Source organism: Phyllostomus hastatus, unplaced genomic scaffold (genome assembly GCF_019186645.2).
Source record: "Phyllostomus hastatus isolate PE091 unplaced genomic scaffold, TTU_PhHast_1.1 phas_contig_58, whole genome shotgun sequence".
NCBI classification, from domain to species: domain Eukaryota; kingdom Metazoa; phylum Chordata; class Mammalia; order Chiroptera; family Phyllostomidae; genus Phyllostomus; species Phyllostomus hastatus.
In genome coordinates, this window is record NW_025333916.1 from 19,324,884 (window position 1) to 19,344,611 (window position 19,728).

Sequence of the window (19,728 nt, forward strand, 5' to 3'; positions counted from 1 at the left end):
ACTGTTTCAGAATTAAGAGAATTTACTCAAAATGAATATATAAACAAATTAAGGAAATAGTGTTTTTCATATTTTTATTTATCATTGGAGTAAAGGGAATTGCTTGTTAAAGGAGTTCTGATCTGTGCCATAAGAAAACAAATGACTTAGGAAAAACAAGGCTATAATGCCATCTGGGGGCTTTTTGGGACATCACAGTTCATTAGAACTAAGAATCATATGGGGTAGTTTACAATTACTTCCATTTGGTCCTTTAGAACAATGATTACCATTTATTTTTCCCTTCTCACTGATTTTTATAGTAATTACACAGAAGAAACAATGGCTTGAAATATCCTATGTTGTACAATCTATATTACCTAGATACTTTCCTGTAGCCTGGCAGGGTTTTTTTTTCCTCTTAAGAGGCAGATGTATACAACGTAAAATGTCTAAAACTTTACATTACATTATGAGATGTAATGCAGTTACAGAGTAAAACCAAATAATAAGCTAAACAAAAAGGCATATACTAATATGCATCTATGGGAGTGAAAATATGTCCTGCCCTCCTATCCCCTTCCTCCTTTTTTTTTTTTTTGCTAACATTGAAAACCCAAAGGGATGGTCAGCCACACCACCAGGGCTACCTTAGGGAGGTGGCATTTGAGAAGTGGTTACAGTGCAACACCCATTTTTGAGGGAATTTGTTTGCATTTGTCAATTAGTAGTCTAAACTGAATGCTTATTGTTTGATGAATATTGTTAAGGAAAAAAAAGACTCTCTGCTTTCAGGAGGTAGTATATGAGATAAAAACATTTGAGACAAAATTTGTGAGTCAGTAAAAAAGAGATTTGGTCACTATATGTTTAAGTGATAGTTAAAAAAGCACCTGAGAGAGCCTCTCCAAATTCACATTCTTTTTATAAGATTTTGGTCAATGAGATTTTTATATCAGTATTTTAATCCCATGTAACCTTTTTTAATCTACTCTTAATTTCTCTAAGTTTAACAGTGGCCTTTTTTTCTGCCACATCCTGTATATAGAGTTCATATGTGGATCTCCAGCTAGACTTCAGACTACTGGAGATGAGAACTGAATATTGTTTCTTCTTTGGGAAGGTCCTGGAGTACTCAGTCAAATGTTTTGCATAGCGCAAAACCTTAACAATCATTTACTGTAATAATGAGTAATCAATGCTTAATGTTTGGAACTCTGTTCCATTCTCTCTAAACCTTCTCCCCAAAAGGGGAAAAAAAAAACATTTAAGACCTGCAATGTCCTAACTCATAGTATTTTTGTTCTTTTTTCCTTTACAGTGAAATGTGTATTTTTCACAATTTTGCAAATGATTTTGACTATGATGCTTTACCTATATCTTTCCCATTTGGGTGATTTTTAAATCCTACATTCAATTAGAAACTCACTGTTGTGTGTGTCAATTTATTCACATCCTTTTTTCTGTGTGCTGGCTACCTGTTAGCCTGATATATACATATTTAATAAATGTGAAAACATCAATATTTTAGAGTTTTCTAATTTGTCCCCTCAGATATATATATATCATAAAGGAAAAGAAAAAAGTTGGAATAGGCAGTGGCTGGATTTGTTGGATGAGGGATTTGTTTGTAGCCTGACTCTATGGCTAGTTCATGCAGAGAGGACTCAAAGAGGTCTAGCTGTCGCAGAGACATGAAAAGCAAGCAGAATAAATTTGCAATGGAATCTGATTCACTTTTTAGTCAACTGATTACTATTATATCTACTAAAAGCTCTGGTTAGAGTTGATGAGATTTGTAGTATTTAAAAATGAATAACTATAAATTATTTGTAGATTATTTGAACTATATTACATTACTGTGGAAGAGGCTAGTTAGTAATTCTTTAATATCCATCTTTGCTGTCAGCAATAGAATTTTTATCTGGGCATTTGAATGCCCCAAATAGAGGCTACATTCCGAGCTTCACTTGTAGTTGCCTGTGTCCAAATGACTAAGTTCTAGCCAAAGGGTTGTAAATGGAGATATTTCATGGCAATGCCTGGGAAATATTCTGAAGAGATAGGTGACACATGCTATTTGCTTTCTCTTCTTTATCCTTTCATCTATCCTGCTGCCTAGAACAAAGATGGTACTATCTTGGACCATAATGTAGAAGCTACACAGAAGAAAGCTGTAGAGAAGGTGCCAAGATCTTTGGAGCTCTGTAACAGCCCTGGACTGCTTACCTGGGAGAGAAATCAACTTTTATTATGGTACACTTATTTTGGGTTTTCTACAACTTGCAGATGAATCTTATATTAACTAATATAATTGCCATGGAAAATGCAGATTCATTTGCTGATTACAGTAACTAAAATGTATTTATGTTGTCAAATTAATTTTCATATAATATATCCATGTATTGATTGTATTAATTTTGTCCATCCTGTCAGCTAAGAAGTGTTTTGATAGTGTTAGAAAGGGTATTTTTTTCCTTGTGTTCTTTTAAAAGAAATTGTTGACACTATTACAGGTGTCCCCCATTTTCCTTCCATTTGCCCCCTTCCACGTAGCTCCCATTCCAGTCTTTACCACAGTGTTGTGTGTGTCCATGAGCTATGCATATATGCATACATGTTCTTTGGCTAATCTCTTCCTGTTCCTCCACCTCCCCTCTCCTCTGAGATCTGTCAGTCTGTTCCATGTATCCATACCTCTGGTCCTATTTTATTTTTCCATTTATTTTGTTCATTAGATTCCACATATAAGTGAGATCATATGGTATTTGTTTTTCTTTGACTGGCTTATTTTGCTTAATATAATAATCTTCAGTTCCATCCATGCTGTTGCAAAGAGTAGAATTCCTTCATTTTATAGCCACATAGTATTCCATTGTGTAAATGTACCACATCATTTTAATCCACTTGTCTACTGATGGTCACTTGGGCTGTTTCCAGATCTTGGCTATCGTAATAACACTGCTATGAACATAGGGATTCATATATTCTTTCTGATTGGTGTTTTGGGATTCTTAGGATATATCCCCTGAAGGGGGATTACTAGGTCAAAAGGAAGTTCCATTTTTAATTTTTTGAGCAAACTGTATACTGCTTTCCACAGTGGCTGTACCAGCATGCATTCCCACCAACAGTGTACTAGGGTTCCCTTTTCTCCACAACCTCCCAGCACTTGTTGTTTGTTGATTTACTGGTGGTAGCCATTCTGGCAGGTGTGAAGTGATACTTCATTGTAATTTTAATTTATATCTCTATGGCCATTAGTGACATTGAGGATTTTTTATATGTCTGTTGGCCATTGGTATGTCCTCCTTGCACAAGTGTCTATTCAGGTCCTTTGCCCATTAACTGGATTGTTTCTCTTCCTAGTATTGAGTTGTATAAGTTCTTTAGATGAGTATATTTTGGAAATTATTCCCCTATCAGATGTATCAGTGGTGAATATGTTCTCCAATACAGTGGGTTCCCATTTCATTTTGTTGATGGTTCCTTTTGCTGTGCAGAAGCTTTTTAGTTTGATGTGATTCCATTTATTTATTTTTTCCTTCAATTCGCTTGCCCTAGGAGATATATAGGCAAAAATATTGTTATGCAAGATGTCTGAGATTTTACTGCCTGTGTTTTCTTCTAGGAGTTTTATGTTTACAACTTACATTTAAATTTTTTATTTATTTTGAGTTTATTCATGTGTATGGTATAAGTTGGTGGTCTAGTTTCATTTTTTTTTTCACATACCTGTTCAATTTTCCCAACACCATTTATTCAATTATTTATTTAAATTTTTATTTTTTAAAGATTTTATTTATTTATTTTTTTAAGATTTTATTTATTTATTTTTAGAGAGGGAAGAGGGGGGGAGAGAGAGAAACATCAATGTGCGGTTGCTGGGGGTTATGGCCTGCAACCCAGGAATGTACCCTGGCTGGGAATCAAACCTGGGACACTTTGGTTCCCAGCCCGCGCTCAATCCACTGAGCTACTCTAGCCAGGTATTTATTTATTTTTAGAGAGAGGGGAAGGGAGAGAGAAAGAGAAGGAAACATAAATGTGTTGTTGCCTCTTGTGCACCCCCTACTGGGGACCTGGCCTGCAACCCAGGCATGTGCTGTAGACTGGGAATTGAACCAGTGATTGTTTGGTTTGCAGGCCAGCACTCAATCTACCGAGCTAAACCAGCCAGGGCCCAACACCATTTATTGAAGAGACTGTTGTTACTCCATTGTGTACTGTTGACTCCTTTGTCAAATATCAGTGGACCATAAAGCTATGGGTTGATTTCTGGGCTCTTTGTTCTGTTCTGTTGACCTATATGCCGGTTCTTATGCCAGTACCAGGCTGTTTGAATACAGTGACTTTGTAGTATAGTTTAATTTCTGGTACTGTGATCCCTCCATCTTTTGTTTTTTTTTGCTTAAGATTACTGAGGCTATTCAGGGTCATTTTTGGTCCCATATAGATTTTTGGAATGTTTATTCTAGATCTGTGAAATATGCCATTGATATTTTATTAGGAATTGTGTTAAATCTATAGATTGTTTTGGGTAATATGGACATTTTAGTGATGCTTTCTTCCAATCTGCAGATCACTTTGTAGCCCATACCGGGTGGCCCTGGATAGGATACAGGCAGCAGTTGACCTAGGCCTGCACTTCCCAAAAGGTCCTAAACCAACACACCTGCTGGCCAGCTTCAGACCACATCAAAGTTACATCAAACCACCTCCAAAAAAGACACACCCAAAGGGCAGACTTGGCAGACATCAGAGCCTTGCTAAAGTGAATCGTGCTCCATAGGGTCAGCCTCTACCATAGCCCCTCCATGGTAATCACAGCCAGTCCTCATAAGCAGTCAGGCTGAGAATCAACCCTCCTATTCATGTGCCAACAGCAACCAAGACAACTACAACAGGAGGGCACACACAACTCACACAAGGAACACACCTGGAGCACCCAGCTCAGGTGTCAGGGAAACTGTGCCACTGGGCCCCACAGGACACTTACTACATAAAGCACTCTACCAAGACCAAGTAACATTAACAGTTCTGCCTAATATATAGAAACAAACACAGGGAGGCAGCCAAAATGAGGAGACAAAGAAACATGTCCAAAACAAAAGAGCAAAACAAAACTCCAGAAAAAAAAACTAAACAAAATGGAGACAAGTAATCTATCAGGTACAGATTTCAAAACACTGGTTATAAGGATGTTCAATGATTTCAGTGAGAACATTGACAAATATTTAGGAGATGTAAAAATGAAGATAGGAAAACAAAAAAGAATCAGTCATAAATGAAGAATACAATAACTGAAATGAAAAATATATTAGAGGGAATCAACAGTAGATTAGATATAGCAGAGGACTGAATCAGTGATTTGGAAAATAAGATAGCAGAAAACACCCAATCAAAACAGCAAAAAGAAAAAGGAATAAAAAAATGATGATAGTTTAAGGGACTTCTGGGACCATAGCAAGCATAACAACATTCACATCACAGGGGTATCATAAGGAGAGGAGAGTGAGAAAGTGGGAAGCTACTTGAAGAAATAATGACTGAAGACTTTTCTAACCTGATAAGGGAAAAGGACATACAAGTCCAGGAAGCACAGAGAGTCCCAAACAAGATGAACCGAAAGAGGCCCACACCAAGACATACCCTAATTAAAATGGCAAAGGTTAAAGACAGTGAGAATCTTAAAAGCAGCAAGAGAAAGAGTTACTTATAAGGGAACTCCCATAAGACTCTCAGCTGATTTCTCAACAGAAACTTTTCAGACCAGAAAGGATTGGCATAAAATATTTAAAGTGTTGAAGAGCGAGGACCTACAACCAAGATTACTCTACCCAGGAAAGCTATCATTTAGAATCAAAGGACAGATAAAGAGCTCACCAGACAAGAAAAAGCTAATGTTCATTACCACCAAACCAGTATGACAAAAAATGTTAAAGGGACTTCTTTAATGACTTAAAATGTAAAAGTGACTTTAAATGCTCCAAACAAAAGACACAGTGGCTGAATAAATAACAAGACTTTTACATATGCTGTCTCTAAGAGACTCACTTGAGATAGAAAGACACACACAGACTGATGATAAAGAGATGGAAAAAGATACTTCATGAAAATGGTAATGAAAAAAGCTGGGTTAGTAATACATAAGTCAAAATAGACTTCAAAACAAAGGCTGTAACAAGAGACATTGTAGGACCCAGAAGATTCACTTTGGGGTATTCATCTGAAGAAACCCAAGATATTAAATAAAAAGATATGTATCCATATGTCCATTGCAGCATTATTTATAATAGCCAAGATATGTAAACAACCTAAGTGTCCATCAATAGATAAACGAATGGATAAAGAAGAACTAATGAATACATACAATGGAATATAACTCATCCATAAAAAAGAAAGAAATATTGTCATTGGCAACAACATGGACTGACCTAGAGGATATTATGCTGATTGAAAAAAGTCAGACAGAGAAAGACAAATGCCATGTGACTTCACGTGTATGTGGAAACCAAAAACCAAGTAAATAGCAGAATAGTAACATACTCAGGCCAAGAATGTTTTGATGGTGTTAAGATGGGACAGAGGTTGGAAGGATGGGTGAAAAAGATAAGGGATTAAAAAGTACAAATTGGTAGTTATAAAATATTCATGGGGGTGTAAAGTATAGCATAGGAATGTAGTCAGTAATATTGTAATAACTATGTATGTTGTCAGATGGGTACTAGATTTATTGGGATGATCACTTCTAAGTTATATAAAATCATTGTGTTGTGCACCTGAAACTAATATTATATATCAATTGTAATTGAAAAATCAAAAGTTATTTTAAAAAGATGAGTAAGTTATGGGCATCTAAGTTACAGTGTGGTGATTAGAATTAACAGTACCATGTTGTAGAAGCTTCCAGTCAAGATGACAGCATAGGCAGACATGGCTTGCCTTTTTGCACAACTACATCAAAATTACAACTAAAATATAGAACAACTATCAGTCAGAACCATCAGCAATTGAGGTAAATGGAAGCCTGACAACAACTATGGAATTAAAGAAAACACACCCATCCAGAGTAGTAGGAGGGTCATAGATGTGGAACAGACTGGTCCCATACACATGTGGTGGATAAAAACTTGTGAGGGATATCTTGGGGATGAGGAGTCCCAGCCCCACACCAGGTACCCTGGACCAGGATTCCAGTGCCGGGAAGATGAGTCCCCATAACTTCTGGCCACAAAAACCAGCAGAAATTGAGTTGGTGGCAGAAACTTCTGGAGTCCCAAGTAGTTCCTCTTAAAGAACCCACACATGGACTAACTCAAATCACTCCCTCTGAGCTCCAGCACCAGGGTTGCAACTTGAAAGGCACTAGTGGCATACAGGGGGAAAGTGAAGTGTCTGGCATCAAGGTGAGTGCTGGGGGACAGCTGACACTCAAACAGAAAGGTGGGCCATTGTCCTTTTTCTGAACCCTCCACCCACAGAGACACAGAGCCTGTAGGCTAGTGCCATATCTGAAACTCCATTAATCTGGCTGACACTGTTTGCCCCAACCTGGAGATCCTCAGATCCATCCCACCCATCTTCGGGACCCACCCAAACTGCTTTTCTTTTCTTTTTTTTCCTTTGTGTGTGTGTGTGTTTGTGTGTGTGTGTGTGTGTGTGTGTGTGTGTGTGTGTGTGTGTTGTAATACAAATTTATATGAATGGCTGGTCTTGGCTCATGCTTCACAACTTTGTAAATCCTCTCAAACGAGGAAAATCCAGCTGCAGTGCGGCTTCAGCTCTCATACCTCTTGCTAAGTGACCTAAGGGCTAGGACTAGCAACAACTAGCCTAGAATCACAGCTTGGCTTCTCCTGGGAATCCCTAAGCCCTACACAAGTAGCAGCCATATCAGATTCCTCATGCAGGGTCACCCCAGGCAGAACACAGTTGGGGGCTGACCTTGGCCTGCTTGACCTGGGAAACCCCAGAGCCTGTGCACCCAGTGGACAACTACAGATCACATCAGAGCACCTCCACTCCAACCCCCTGCATAGCTGATCCTCCACAGAGGGTGGAGGTTGATGGTCAATGGTCACAGCTAGCCCTTGCAGCTGACTGGCACTGGCCTGCGTACGTCCCTCCCATTGAACTGCCAACAGTAATCAAGGCCCAACTACAAGAGGAGGGTGTACTCAACCCACATGAAGGATATACTTTGAGTACGCAGCTTTGGTGATAGGAGAGGCTGTGACACTGGACCATATAGGACGCCTACTACATTAGGCCATGCTACCAAGACAGGGAGTGATAGCAGCTCTACCTAACATGTAGAAACAAACACAGGGAGGCTGCCAAAATGAGGAGACAAAGAAAAGTGGCCCAAATGAAAGAACAGAACAAAACTCCAGAAAAAGGAGCTAAACACAATGTAGAGAAGCAATTTATTAGATGCAGCGTTCAAAACACTGGTTAAAAGGATGCTCAAGGAACTTAGTGAGGACCTCAACAGCATAAGAAATATCCAGTCAGAAATAAAAGATACACTAATTAAAATAAAGAACAATTTACAGGGAGACAGCAGTAGAGTGTATGAAGCTGAGAATCAAATCAATGATTTGGAACATAAGGAACCAAAAAACTGCCAATCAGAATAATAAGATAAAATAATCCAAAAAAATTAAGGCTAGTATAAGCAGCTTCTGGGACAACTTCAAGCGAATCCAACATTTGCATCATATGGGTGCCAGAAGGAGAAGAGAGCAAAATATTGGAAATCTATCTGAAAAAATAATGAAAAAAAACTTCCCTGATTTGGTGAAGGAGATAGATATTCAAGTCCAGTAAGCATAGAGAGTTCCAAGTAAGATGGATGCAAAGAGGTTCTCTCCAACACACATCATAGTTAAAATGCCAAAGGTTAAAGATAAAGACAGAATCTTAAAAGCAGCAAGAGAAAAGCAGTTACTACAGGAAAGTTCCCATAAGACTGTCACTGATTTCTTAAAAGAAACTTTGCAGGCTAGGTGGCATTAGCAAGAAATATTCAAAGTCCTGAAAAGATGGGACCTACAGCCAAGATTGCTCTATCCAGCAAAGCTATCATTTAAAATTGAAGGGCATAAAGAGCTTCCTACACAAGGAAAAACTAAAGGAGTTCATCATCATCAAATCATTATTATATGAAATGTTAGAGGGTCTTATTTAAGAAAAGGAAGATCAATACTATGAAAAATTAAATGGCAACAAATACATATCTATCAACAACTGAATCAAAAAAACAAACTAAGCAAAAGCTAACAGAGACAGAATCATGGATAGGGGAATGTCTTGATGGTTGCCAGGTGGGAGGGTGGTGTGGAGGAATGGGTAAAGAGTTGAGGGGATTAAGAAGTACAGATAGGCAGTTACAGTATAGTTAGGGGTGTAAAGCACCCTATAGGAAGTGGAGTAGTTGAAGAACCTACACATGACCCATGGACATGAACAATGGTGTGGGGATTGCTTGAGAGAGTGGGGGTTGCTGGCTGGATGGGGTAAAGGGGAAAAATTTGGGATAACTGTAATAGCATAGTCAATAAAATATAATTTAAAAAAAACAGTACTGTATTGAATACTTGATGTTGTGATGACATTAGAGCATAGAGTACTCACCATGACAACAATTATGTGAGGTGAAAAATGTGTTAACTGACCTTATAGTAAACATTTTGCAATATATGTGTATTGAAACGTCACACTGTACACCTTAGACTTACACAATGTGTATATCAATAAAGCTGAAGAAAATAAAAAATTCAAGTAACAGAGAAAAATATTCCATAAGTTATCCTTTATTTATTAGTAGTCAAAACCATTTTTTAAAAAAGAAAGTGGCATAAAATTTTATTGTTTTTGGCAACAAATTGGAAAACAGTTTGGAAATATGTATCACAACCCATAAGAATACATTTGCCTTTTAATCCAGCAACTCAATTTCTGGGAAACAATTACAAGGAAATAATTTTAAATGCTTGAAATGTTATGCACACAAAGATATTCACTGAAGTATTATTAAGAATGGTGACAAATTGGAAATAATCTAAATGTCCAACAATAGGGACTTATTAAAGTATGATAATATACTAGGTCTCTCTGGAAAAAGTTCAGCCATTGTTAATATAAAAAGAATGTTTTGTGCTACATCAATGTAACCTGGCAGCCAAGAAGAGTGGATTGGAATGCACATGCGTGAACATGATGACTATGCTGTACTAGTCAGTGGTGGCAGTAGATGTCTTTAAGTGAGCATGTGTCCTGTGTGGCCATCACATTCAAAATGACTGAGCAAGTAGAACAACAAATCTGCATCAAATATTATGTTAAGCTTGAACATTCCTCCACAGAAACTATCCAGATAATTCAGAAGGCCGCAGCTATGGGCAAGTGGTGACTGGAGCTTCACACGACAACATGCCCGCTCATGCATCACATCTTGTACAGAGTTTCTGGTAAAACATCAAATCACCCAGGTGACTCAGCCCCCCAACAGCCCAGATCTGGTTCCCTGTGACTTCTGGCTTTTCCAAAACTAAAATCACTTTTGAACAGAAAGAGTTTTCAGACTGTCAGTGAGATTCAGGAAAACAGAATGAGGGAGCTGATGGTGGATGGGAGAACTGTGTGAGATCCCATGGTGCTTATTTTGAAGGGAACTGAGATGTTATTGTCTATATACAATGTTCTTGTATCTTCTTCAATAAATGTCTCTATTTTTCATATTACATTGCTGGATACCTTCTGGACAGAAGTCGTATGTCAGGCAAATTATCAAATAACCATTAAAAATAAGGATTACTTATTCAGTAAATTTATATTTGTTTGCACATAGTAGCATGTCAGTAAATATCTGGTGTCTATCATGTTGCAGGGTATGTTCAAGTTACATAATGATGAACAAAGTAGGCATATGTGGTCTTGGTTTCATGGAGCTATCTTATAGCTTTGCAGAAAAGACATGATAAAATAATTATAGTTATGATTACTGCTGTATAGGGAAGGAACATGGTACTGTGAAGCAAATAACAAGTTAACATTAGACTGAGATGTTAAGATAGGAATCATTAATTAAAGATTTGACCTTTGAATTGAGATCCGAATAATGGAAAAAAATCAACCAGGATAATAGGTAGAAACATTATGCAGTAACCCAGAAAATGCTTAGGTTTTAGTAACTAGAAAACACAGGATACAAAAATGAATCTACAATATGATTATGCACGGAAATAGATATACAGAGAAAAAGACTGGAAGGAATACATTAAAATGCCAAAATTGATTTAAATGATGGTAGAATTATAGGTGATTCCCTTCCTCATGTATTTCCCCAATTTTCTATAATTACTTTTATAAAAAGTTTATAATAAAATGCTACCTCCCCATATATTTACATATAAATCTACTGGTGTAACATGTAGGGAAGCCTTAACTCTTACAGTATAAGACAAAAAAAGTTGTCATAAAGCAAAATAAGGAAAATAAATGTTTGATTAAGCTGTTTAAAGAAAAGCATTCTTTGGGCAAGTGCAGAGGGCGTAAACATTTGGCTGCTCTCTGTTTAAGGGTGGAGAGAAAGGTTTTCTACAATTTAGAGGGTCTTTTGTAATTGAAGGAGCTAGCAAACTAAATTGGGCTCGTGAAGATTTAAAAGCATACTTAAAATCTGGCAAATACTCTGTGAAAATGATTTAACAGAGTTTTGAAATTATCTTGTAAAAGTATGTTTACATTTTTATGAAGAAAAAAAGACAGAAGCAGACCTTTTAAAGTGCTGATTTAAAAAAACACTTAGGCAACTTCTTTATGTCATCTCCAGGATTGTGTGCAATACAACTTTTATACTTTTACTGAATGCAGGGAGGAGGGAAGCAGGTGGATGAATGAGGAATAGTAATTTAGTTCCCAAGGAAACCCTTTGCTAATTGGAAATATAGTTTCAGGATCTGTAGCTATGGCAATGTATTTAGACAGCTGTGAATTTTTCTGCTATTATTTTCTAACCTTGAAAGAAGGAAGAAGTTGTATTACAGATTTTATTTTAAGTTTAAGAGCTAATTTAGCTATGGTGAATGCTGATCACTAGCAACATGAGAAAGGCAATGTCAGTGAAAAATTCAGGTTATCACTGGCAGGTACCCAGATCTGTAGAGTGTCAAGCAGTAGTAAGGCACTGTAATCTACCACTTAAGCTTAAGAATATTTATAAAATTTCATTAAATGGGGTAAACAAAAGAAACTATGTAGCAAAATATATATGCCATGTAGTTGCTCACCCCAAGAATATAGAAATGAAACAAACACATATCTGCTCAAAATATGCCAGTTACTTAAGTATGTTTTAGCCAGCATCTATGAAATAAAATAGTAATTATTTAAATTCAACCTTTAGCCTTAAATCAAGTAGCAAAAAATCACAAGTCTTTTTATTGTCTTAATCAGAAAATGTCCATTGCTTCTTAACATTTTCTGAGGGCTTGAAGCATCTAGTAAAAATATTGTATGTAAGTGTCCAATATGATAATGCATTTATATATTAATTACTAACTTACACTTTTAGAATTTAAAATACCATTCTACTACTCAGAAAGTTGAGATCTATAGCTCAATTTTATATCCCCAAAAGTTCTCATTGTTTTCTGCCTCTCTGTAATTGCTCCTAACGCATGTGTGCGCACGCGCGCGCACACACACACACACACACACACACAATTATAGACTACAGTTTTTCCTAATTTTGGAAAAGTCATCTGAGGAATTTTAAAAGATGTGATGCCCAAGCCTAGGTTTAGGAAAACCAGTTACATCAGATTCCAGGTGGAATCCCAAATATCAGTAGCTTTTAAAGCTGTCCAGGCGATTCTAGTGTGCAGCAAATTTGAGTATCACTTCTAGATAAACAAGTAAACTAGCAACATTATAAATTCATTTTAGCTTTTTCCTATTTAATGTAGCTAAAGGTATGATACTGTTTGTTCCATATCTACAATTATTGGCTATGTATGCCCATTGGAATATTATGCTCATTGATTCATTAGTTGCTTAAACTCCTAAGGATGGTATAGGTGGAGAAGGTGGTAAAGTAATTATGATATACATTATCTATTGCCGATTTATGAAGTGTCTTAAATGTGCTCATCTGTAGTATTAATAATTAGGTTGGCTTCTGGGTAAAAATCAAAACTTAAATAATGCTTCTTGGTAACCTTGGTGGAGATTTAATATCTCGGAAGTTTTATGTACCAGAATTCTAAACAGTCACAGTGAGAGTAACAATAAAGCAATTAAGTTCCTCTAATTTTCCAACTTTTCTAGCTGCTGAGCTGACCTAAGCTGAGCTTTACTAATAAAACTGCAGATGTTATAGAACTGTGGATGGATGTTTGAACAGATTCATGTTGTTAAAGATTGCTCCACAGGTTACATGAAGAGAAAATAAAAATTCTTTCCTTGTGTTGTTTAGAGATTTAACCCAAGACACTATTGACTGACTGGGGTTGATTAACAAATCATTAAATAAGAATCTGAAGCTAATTCAGACAGTGGAATATGTTATGTTGGATTTCTGTCATCACCAGTGCACTCATTACAAATATTATAATTATGAATGAAAAGCCACTAGAGATAGAGACAGAGAACTCAATTTAAAATTCTGCAGCATTCTGCTCAATTCCACAAAATATGCAGCAAACTCTTTAGTAGGAATGCAAAATCCTTAGCTGAATAATTCCTTGTTTGAATGAGAGCACAAGATATATTGGTGCAGTGGAGTGTGTTGGAAAGGGATCGGCTGGAGAAAATGAACTGGTTGTGTTTGTTTTAGGGGAAAATAAAAGAGAGCCTTAAAGAAGAATTATCTAGAAGATCTTTCAGTGGGAAGTTCTAAAAATTTTAAACAACACTTTATTTAGTACAAATTCTAATTAATGGGGTTATTGTTTTTAAAATTCTAATTTTAAAATCCTGAGTTAGAAAAACCTGGGCTTTAAACCTTAGCTCCATCACTTAACAGACTGTGGACCTTGATATCTTTGAGACTCAGTTTCATCATCTATAAAATGTAGTTATTTCTCCTGCCTCTCCTCAGAGAGTGGTTATGAGGAAAAATTAGGATAATGGAAAGGGATTGAAATTTGAAAACACTAAGTGTGTAGCAAATATTTTTATTATTTGTAATCCTCACCCAGGGATATATTACTGATTTTAGAAAGAGAGGAAGGGATCGGGGAGAGAGAGAGCGAGAAAGAGAGAAAGAGAAAAAAACATCAATCAGTTGCCTTCTGTACATACTCAGACTGGGGATTGAACCCACAACCTTAGGTATGTGCCCTGGTGGGGGATCAAACCTGCAACCTTGTGTGTGTGCATGTGTGTGTATGGGAGGATCCTCCAACCAATTGAGCAACCTGGCCAGGGCCTGGCCAAGTTTTATAGTATTCAACTGGGAAGAAAGGTATTGTGTGTTTATTCCTTCTTTACCTACAAATGGACCCTGATTATATTTTGAGGTTTATATTCTGGATATAAGCCTTTTACCAGATAATTATTTACAGATATTTCTCCCAGTCTATGACCTGTCCCTTCAATTTATTAACAATGTCTTTTAAAGATAAGAAATACTAATTTTCATCAAGTAGTATCACTTTTTTCTTTTACATATTGTGCTTTTGAGGTCATATCTAAGAAATGTTGCCTAGTGTAAGGTCATAAAGATTTTTTCTATTTTTTTCTAGAACTTTTTTAGTTTTAGATTCTACACTTATGTCTATGATCCATCTGAAATTTTGTGTATGGAGTGAGATATAGATTGAAGATCATTAATTTGAATATGGATGTCAAACTGTTCCAGCATCATTCATTGAAAAGACTATCTGTTCCACTGATGGTCTTTACCTTTGTAAAAAAAAAAGGTTTCCATATAAGGTCACACATATATGCACATATGTGTGTGTGTGTGTGTGTGTATGAGATTCTATTTTTGGATTCCATATTCTGTTTCATTGATCTATTTGTGTTTTTTTGTGGTAAAATATATATAACATAATATTTATCGTCTTAGCCATCTGTAAGTGTACAATTCAGCAGCATTAAATACATTTACACTGTTGTAAAATTATCGCCATTATCTATACCCAACACTTTTAAAAATTATTCTTAACATAAACTCTATCTATTAAGCAATAACTCTCAATTCTCCCCTCTCCTCAGCTCATGGTAACCTGTATTCCCCTTTCCCTGTATATGAAATTGTATGTTCTAAGGACTTCATATACATGAAATCATATAACATTTGTTCTTCTTTGTCTGGCTTATTTTACTAAGCATAATGTTTTCAAAGTACATCTTGTAGAAATATGCAAATTTTATTTTTCTTTTCATGGATGAATGCTGTTCCATTGTATGTACATTACTTGGAGGTCATTAATCTTCTTGGACTTCCAGAATCATGTCTTTCAGCAAAGTTGGGAAGTTTGAAGCCACTATTTTTTCAAATATTTTTCTGCCCCTTTGTCACTTTCTTTGCCTTCTTGGGCTCCTATGTTCATATGTTGATCTACTTGATGGTATTCCACAGGTCCTTTAGGCTCTGTTTACTGTTCTTTGCTCTATTTTCTTTTTGTTCCTCAGACTTGATACTTTTTTTAAATTTTAATAATTGTTCAAGTACATTTTTCTGTCCTTTACTCCCATTCCAGCCCAACCACCCATCCCTCCCCACCTTCCTCCCATTACCACCCTCCCCCTAGTTTTTGTCCATGTGTCCTTTATATTTGTTCCTGTAAACCCTTCCCTTTTTCCCCTGAAATTCCCTCCCCTCTCCCCTCTGGTCACTGTCAGGCTGTCTTCTATTTCAGTGTCTTTGACTGTATTTTGCTTGTTTCTTTGTTTTGTTGTTTAGGTTCCTGTTAAAGGTGAGATCATATGGTATTTATCTTTCACTGCCTGGCTTATTTTGCTTAGTGTAGTGCTTTCCAGCTCCATCCATGCTGTTGCAAAGGGTAGGAGCTCCTTCTTCCTTTCTGCTGCATAGAATTCCATTGTGTAAATGTACCATAGTTTTTTGATCCATTCATTTACTGATGGGCACCTAGATCGGCCTTTTGACCCAGCAGTTCCACTGCTGGGACTATATCCTAAGAACCCTGAAACACCAATCCAAAAGAACCTATGCACCCCAATGTTCTTAGCAGCACAATTTACAATAGCTAAGACTTGATCATTTTAATTGTCCTACCTTTGCTGCTTCTTTTTCTTTTTGCTTATTTCTGCTTTTGAACCCCTCTAGTGTATTTTTCATTTCAGTTATTGTATTTTTTAAACCTCAGAATTTCATTTGGTTCTTTTTTTATATAATGGTCTTTGTCTTTATTGATATACTCATTTTGTTCATATGTTGTTTTCCTGTCTTTATCCACATCTTCCTTTAGGTCTTTGAATTCCTTTAAGACATTTTAAAAAGTCTTTAGTAAGTCCAATGTGTGGGCTTCTTCAGAATCAGTTTCTGTCAATTAATTTTGTTCCTTTGGTTTGGCCATACTTTACTGTTTCTTTGTATGCTTGCATTTTTTTTTTAACTGGACATTTGAATCTTTTAATGGAAGATTAACTCTGGAAATGAGATTCTTACCCTCCCCCAGAGTTTTTTAGGGATTTTTGTTTTGATTTATTTTATTTTTTTTTATGACTATTGAAAATTGTCTCTGTGGTGGGGATCAGTCTGAGGTGAAAGCTAAAGGTGTCCTCTGGTCAATTTTGAGCCTGTATTTTTTGCTGGGCATGTGTGGTGACCTTTGTAATTCCTCTACATATGTGGTTGTTTTTGAGTGTCCTAATCCTTAAATATCCAGCTCCCCAAAGGAAGAAAAGTGCAGTGGAGGAAAAAAAAAATCCCAAGTGTGCTATTCCTTTAAATCCTCTGGAAGTAGCTAGGGGTTGAAAAGTTGGGGTTGAAACAATGGTGGCCAGAATCTGTGCTAGCCAAGATTTTCCCTGGAAGCTGCAAGATTTTAAAGACTTAAGAGTTCCAAAATAGTTAGTCCACACAATTTCTGACAGTACAATTGTTGTCATCGAGGTGGAGAGATGGAGAGATGGATTTTTGAGGCTTCTTACTCCTCCAGCTTCCCTGAAGTCATTCTAGTATATTTTTTATAAAGTTATTTTTCAGCTCTCCTAAAAGGAACCAAGGCAGAAAGTGTTTACCCCCGGAACAGTGCTTTAAAGACCAGGAGAGTGTTCTTTGGATCAGAGTAATGAGGCAGTGTGCCATCCCTAAAGAACACGGAAAATTAGGGTAAAGTTTAGGCTACCTGTGCAACCATGTTGCCTCACTTGAAGATTGTCCTTCCAGGACTAAAATCCTAGTATTCTTGGTTTTTGTTTTACTAAAGATGAGTCCCCCTTCTCTAGGGGCTTGTCTCTATTTTGGTCTCTTTTCAACAGCATGTAGATTGCAATTTGGGGCAAACTTCTCCTGACCCTTGGGAGTATTCCTTTGTCAAGTGCACTCAAAATAAATACAAAGATAAATTATAGAAAATCCAAGTTCTCTAGGGACTGTCAGATTGAGCAGCTGTCCATAACCAACCTGTCTTAGAGTATGGCCCTATTATAGATATTCCGCCTTGATCCACAAAGTAGCAATTTTATGTGATTACTTTTGAATCTCAAGTGCATCTGTGCCCAGTACATGTATGTTGAATTAATATATTGGTTGGGGCACCTGTGTTAGTTTCTCTTTAAGAATTTACTGCTAGGATCCTCATTGGAATCTGACAGTCACCTATGCAAATATACGTATGAACATTTACAGTCATGTGCATAAGTAGTTCCTAAGCCAGTGATTCTGAAACCTTGTCACTCATCAGAATCACCTGAGGAATTTTCTTCAAACCCTGGTTCTTATGTTTTAATTGTACAGGTAGTTTAATAAGTCTATGTAGGAGCCAGGATATATATTTTTCAAAATATGTATTGGGTACTTGTGATATGCAGTTACAGTAGAGAACCATAGCTCTTTGACTAAGAAAGTTTAATAGTCAAAATACAGGAATGAATTGCCCTCTATTCTTTAGGGAGATTCTGGGTTAGACCACACAGAGTAGTCAAGAGTTTGGAGATTGAGTTTCAGTCTCCTTGTAGCCACTTCCTAGCTGTTGGCTTCTGACAGACTGTCCAATCTTTCAGAGCTTCAGTTTCTTTATAAGATAGAACTGTAGGATTACTGTGAGGATTTATGTAAAGCCTTAGCACAGTATCTGTACTACACCACACAAAAGATGATGACCAGGTTAATTCTGATATACACATATGCCATTGGATTAGTCTGGATACAAATGTCATCTTCTTCAGCCAGTTCTTGAAACCTGGTTTCCTTGCCCCTCAGCTAAGTGAAGGAAGCAAGGGGACTATTGATTGGTAGGCGCTTGCTCGTCGGGCTCAGATGCTGCGCCACACACTTCCAGCAGGGGCCGCTCAAGCTACCTAAGTTCAGCAGCAAAGTGGGCGTCGCCCCGCGCCTGCTCACTTGGAGCTGCGGGTGCCTCTGAAGTCTTCTTGCCCCAGCTGCTGTTGCCCTCCCTGGTGGCTACCTCAAACAAATCCTCTGTGGCTGGGTACGGTAGCGCTTTGCAGACAAATATCTTAACGCCTTTGTGGGTTCTGCTTTGCACTGCTTTTTACGTGGGCAAATCTGGAGCGGCAAGTATTTGCAGCTCTACTGCTCTACTTCCTGAGAGGTAGGAGGAGGCTGAGGCCGGCATAGAGTTCGGGCTGACTAGGGTCGGGAAGACACCATCTTACCCGGATGTTGCGTTGGCTGATCGGGGGAAGCCGAGAACCTCAAGGACTGGCAGAGGTAAACCCCTGGGTGGAGCCTGCCTGCCCCTGCTGAAGCTTCTGTCAGAGATGGGAACCCAAGGCTAGACAATGGAGGCTGTGTCGGAGGCGGGGCCTATGTGTTGCTGTGGGTGAGGGGGCGGGGGCGGCGCTCTTTTTGCTGCTAATTTGTACTTGATTCTCCTAAGACCCTGTGAGTTAAATGCAGTAGCTCTGTTCCAAGAAATGAGGAAAATGAAGCTGATGTGGTTCAACAGTGCGCTCGAGGAAGTACTCAGCTAGTCTTCTCCCTAGTTAAACCAGTCTCATTTCACTTTTTAAAAAGTATCTGACTGACTACAATAGAATCAAGTGGTGACTGTAACTTTACACTTTTGATTTATTTGAATTGGTATCACTTCCCCAAAGCATCTGATACTTGCTCAGGACATATAAAGTTGATTTGATTTTTTTATCCAAGAACCAAAAAATATATAATTATTTAAAAATATATCTCTTCAAAGTCAAGAGAATTATCTAATTGCTATTTTTGATTCATTAGTCACGTTTTCTTCATGGGCCTGAATGATCGAATAGACTGTAATGAGATTTATATATGAAATGTTGCGAATAAAATAGTTTTGCAACCTTAAAACTACTGAGGTTTGGAATTTAATTCATATGCCACCCATGAATAGAATTTGTGTTGAATTCCCTTTTATTTCTCATAAAAAATACTTGTTTTGACTTAAAAATAGAAAAGTTGGATTGTTGTGAGTCAACAAATTCTCAGTCTTCCTCACATCTTTGTAGTTAAGGCTTATTCTCTATTTTTTTAAAAAAACGTATTTCTTATTTAAAATTAGGTGTATTTTAGAGAGACTGAAATCCTAAAGATTATGGAGGGATTGT

At 37.2% G+C, this 19,728-nt stretch overlaps 1 protein-coding gene across 1 annotated transcript in view; it reads left to right on the forward strand.

Annotated features, from left to right (window-relative positions):
• The first annotated feature begins 18,541 nt into the window (after positions 1-18,541).
• WDR41 (WD repeat domain 41) overlaps positions 18,542-19,728 on the forward strand; it is a 53,690-nt gene continuing 52,503 nt past the window's right edge. Inside the window, exon 1 of the mRNA XM_045847831.1 lies at positions 18,542-18,856. Coding sequence (XP_045703787.1) covers positions 18,806-18,856 — 51 coding nt within the window. The 5' untranslated portion in view covers positions 18,542-18,805. The remainder of the gene's footprint in view (positions 18,857-19,728) is intronic.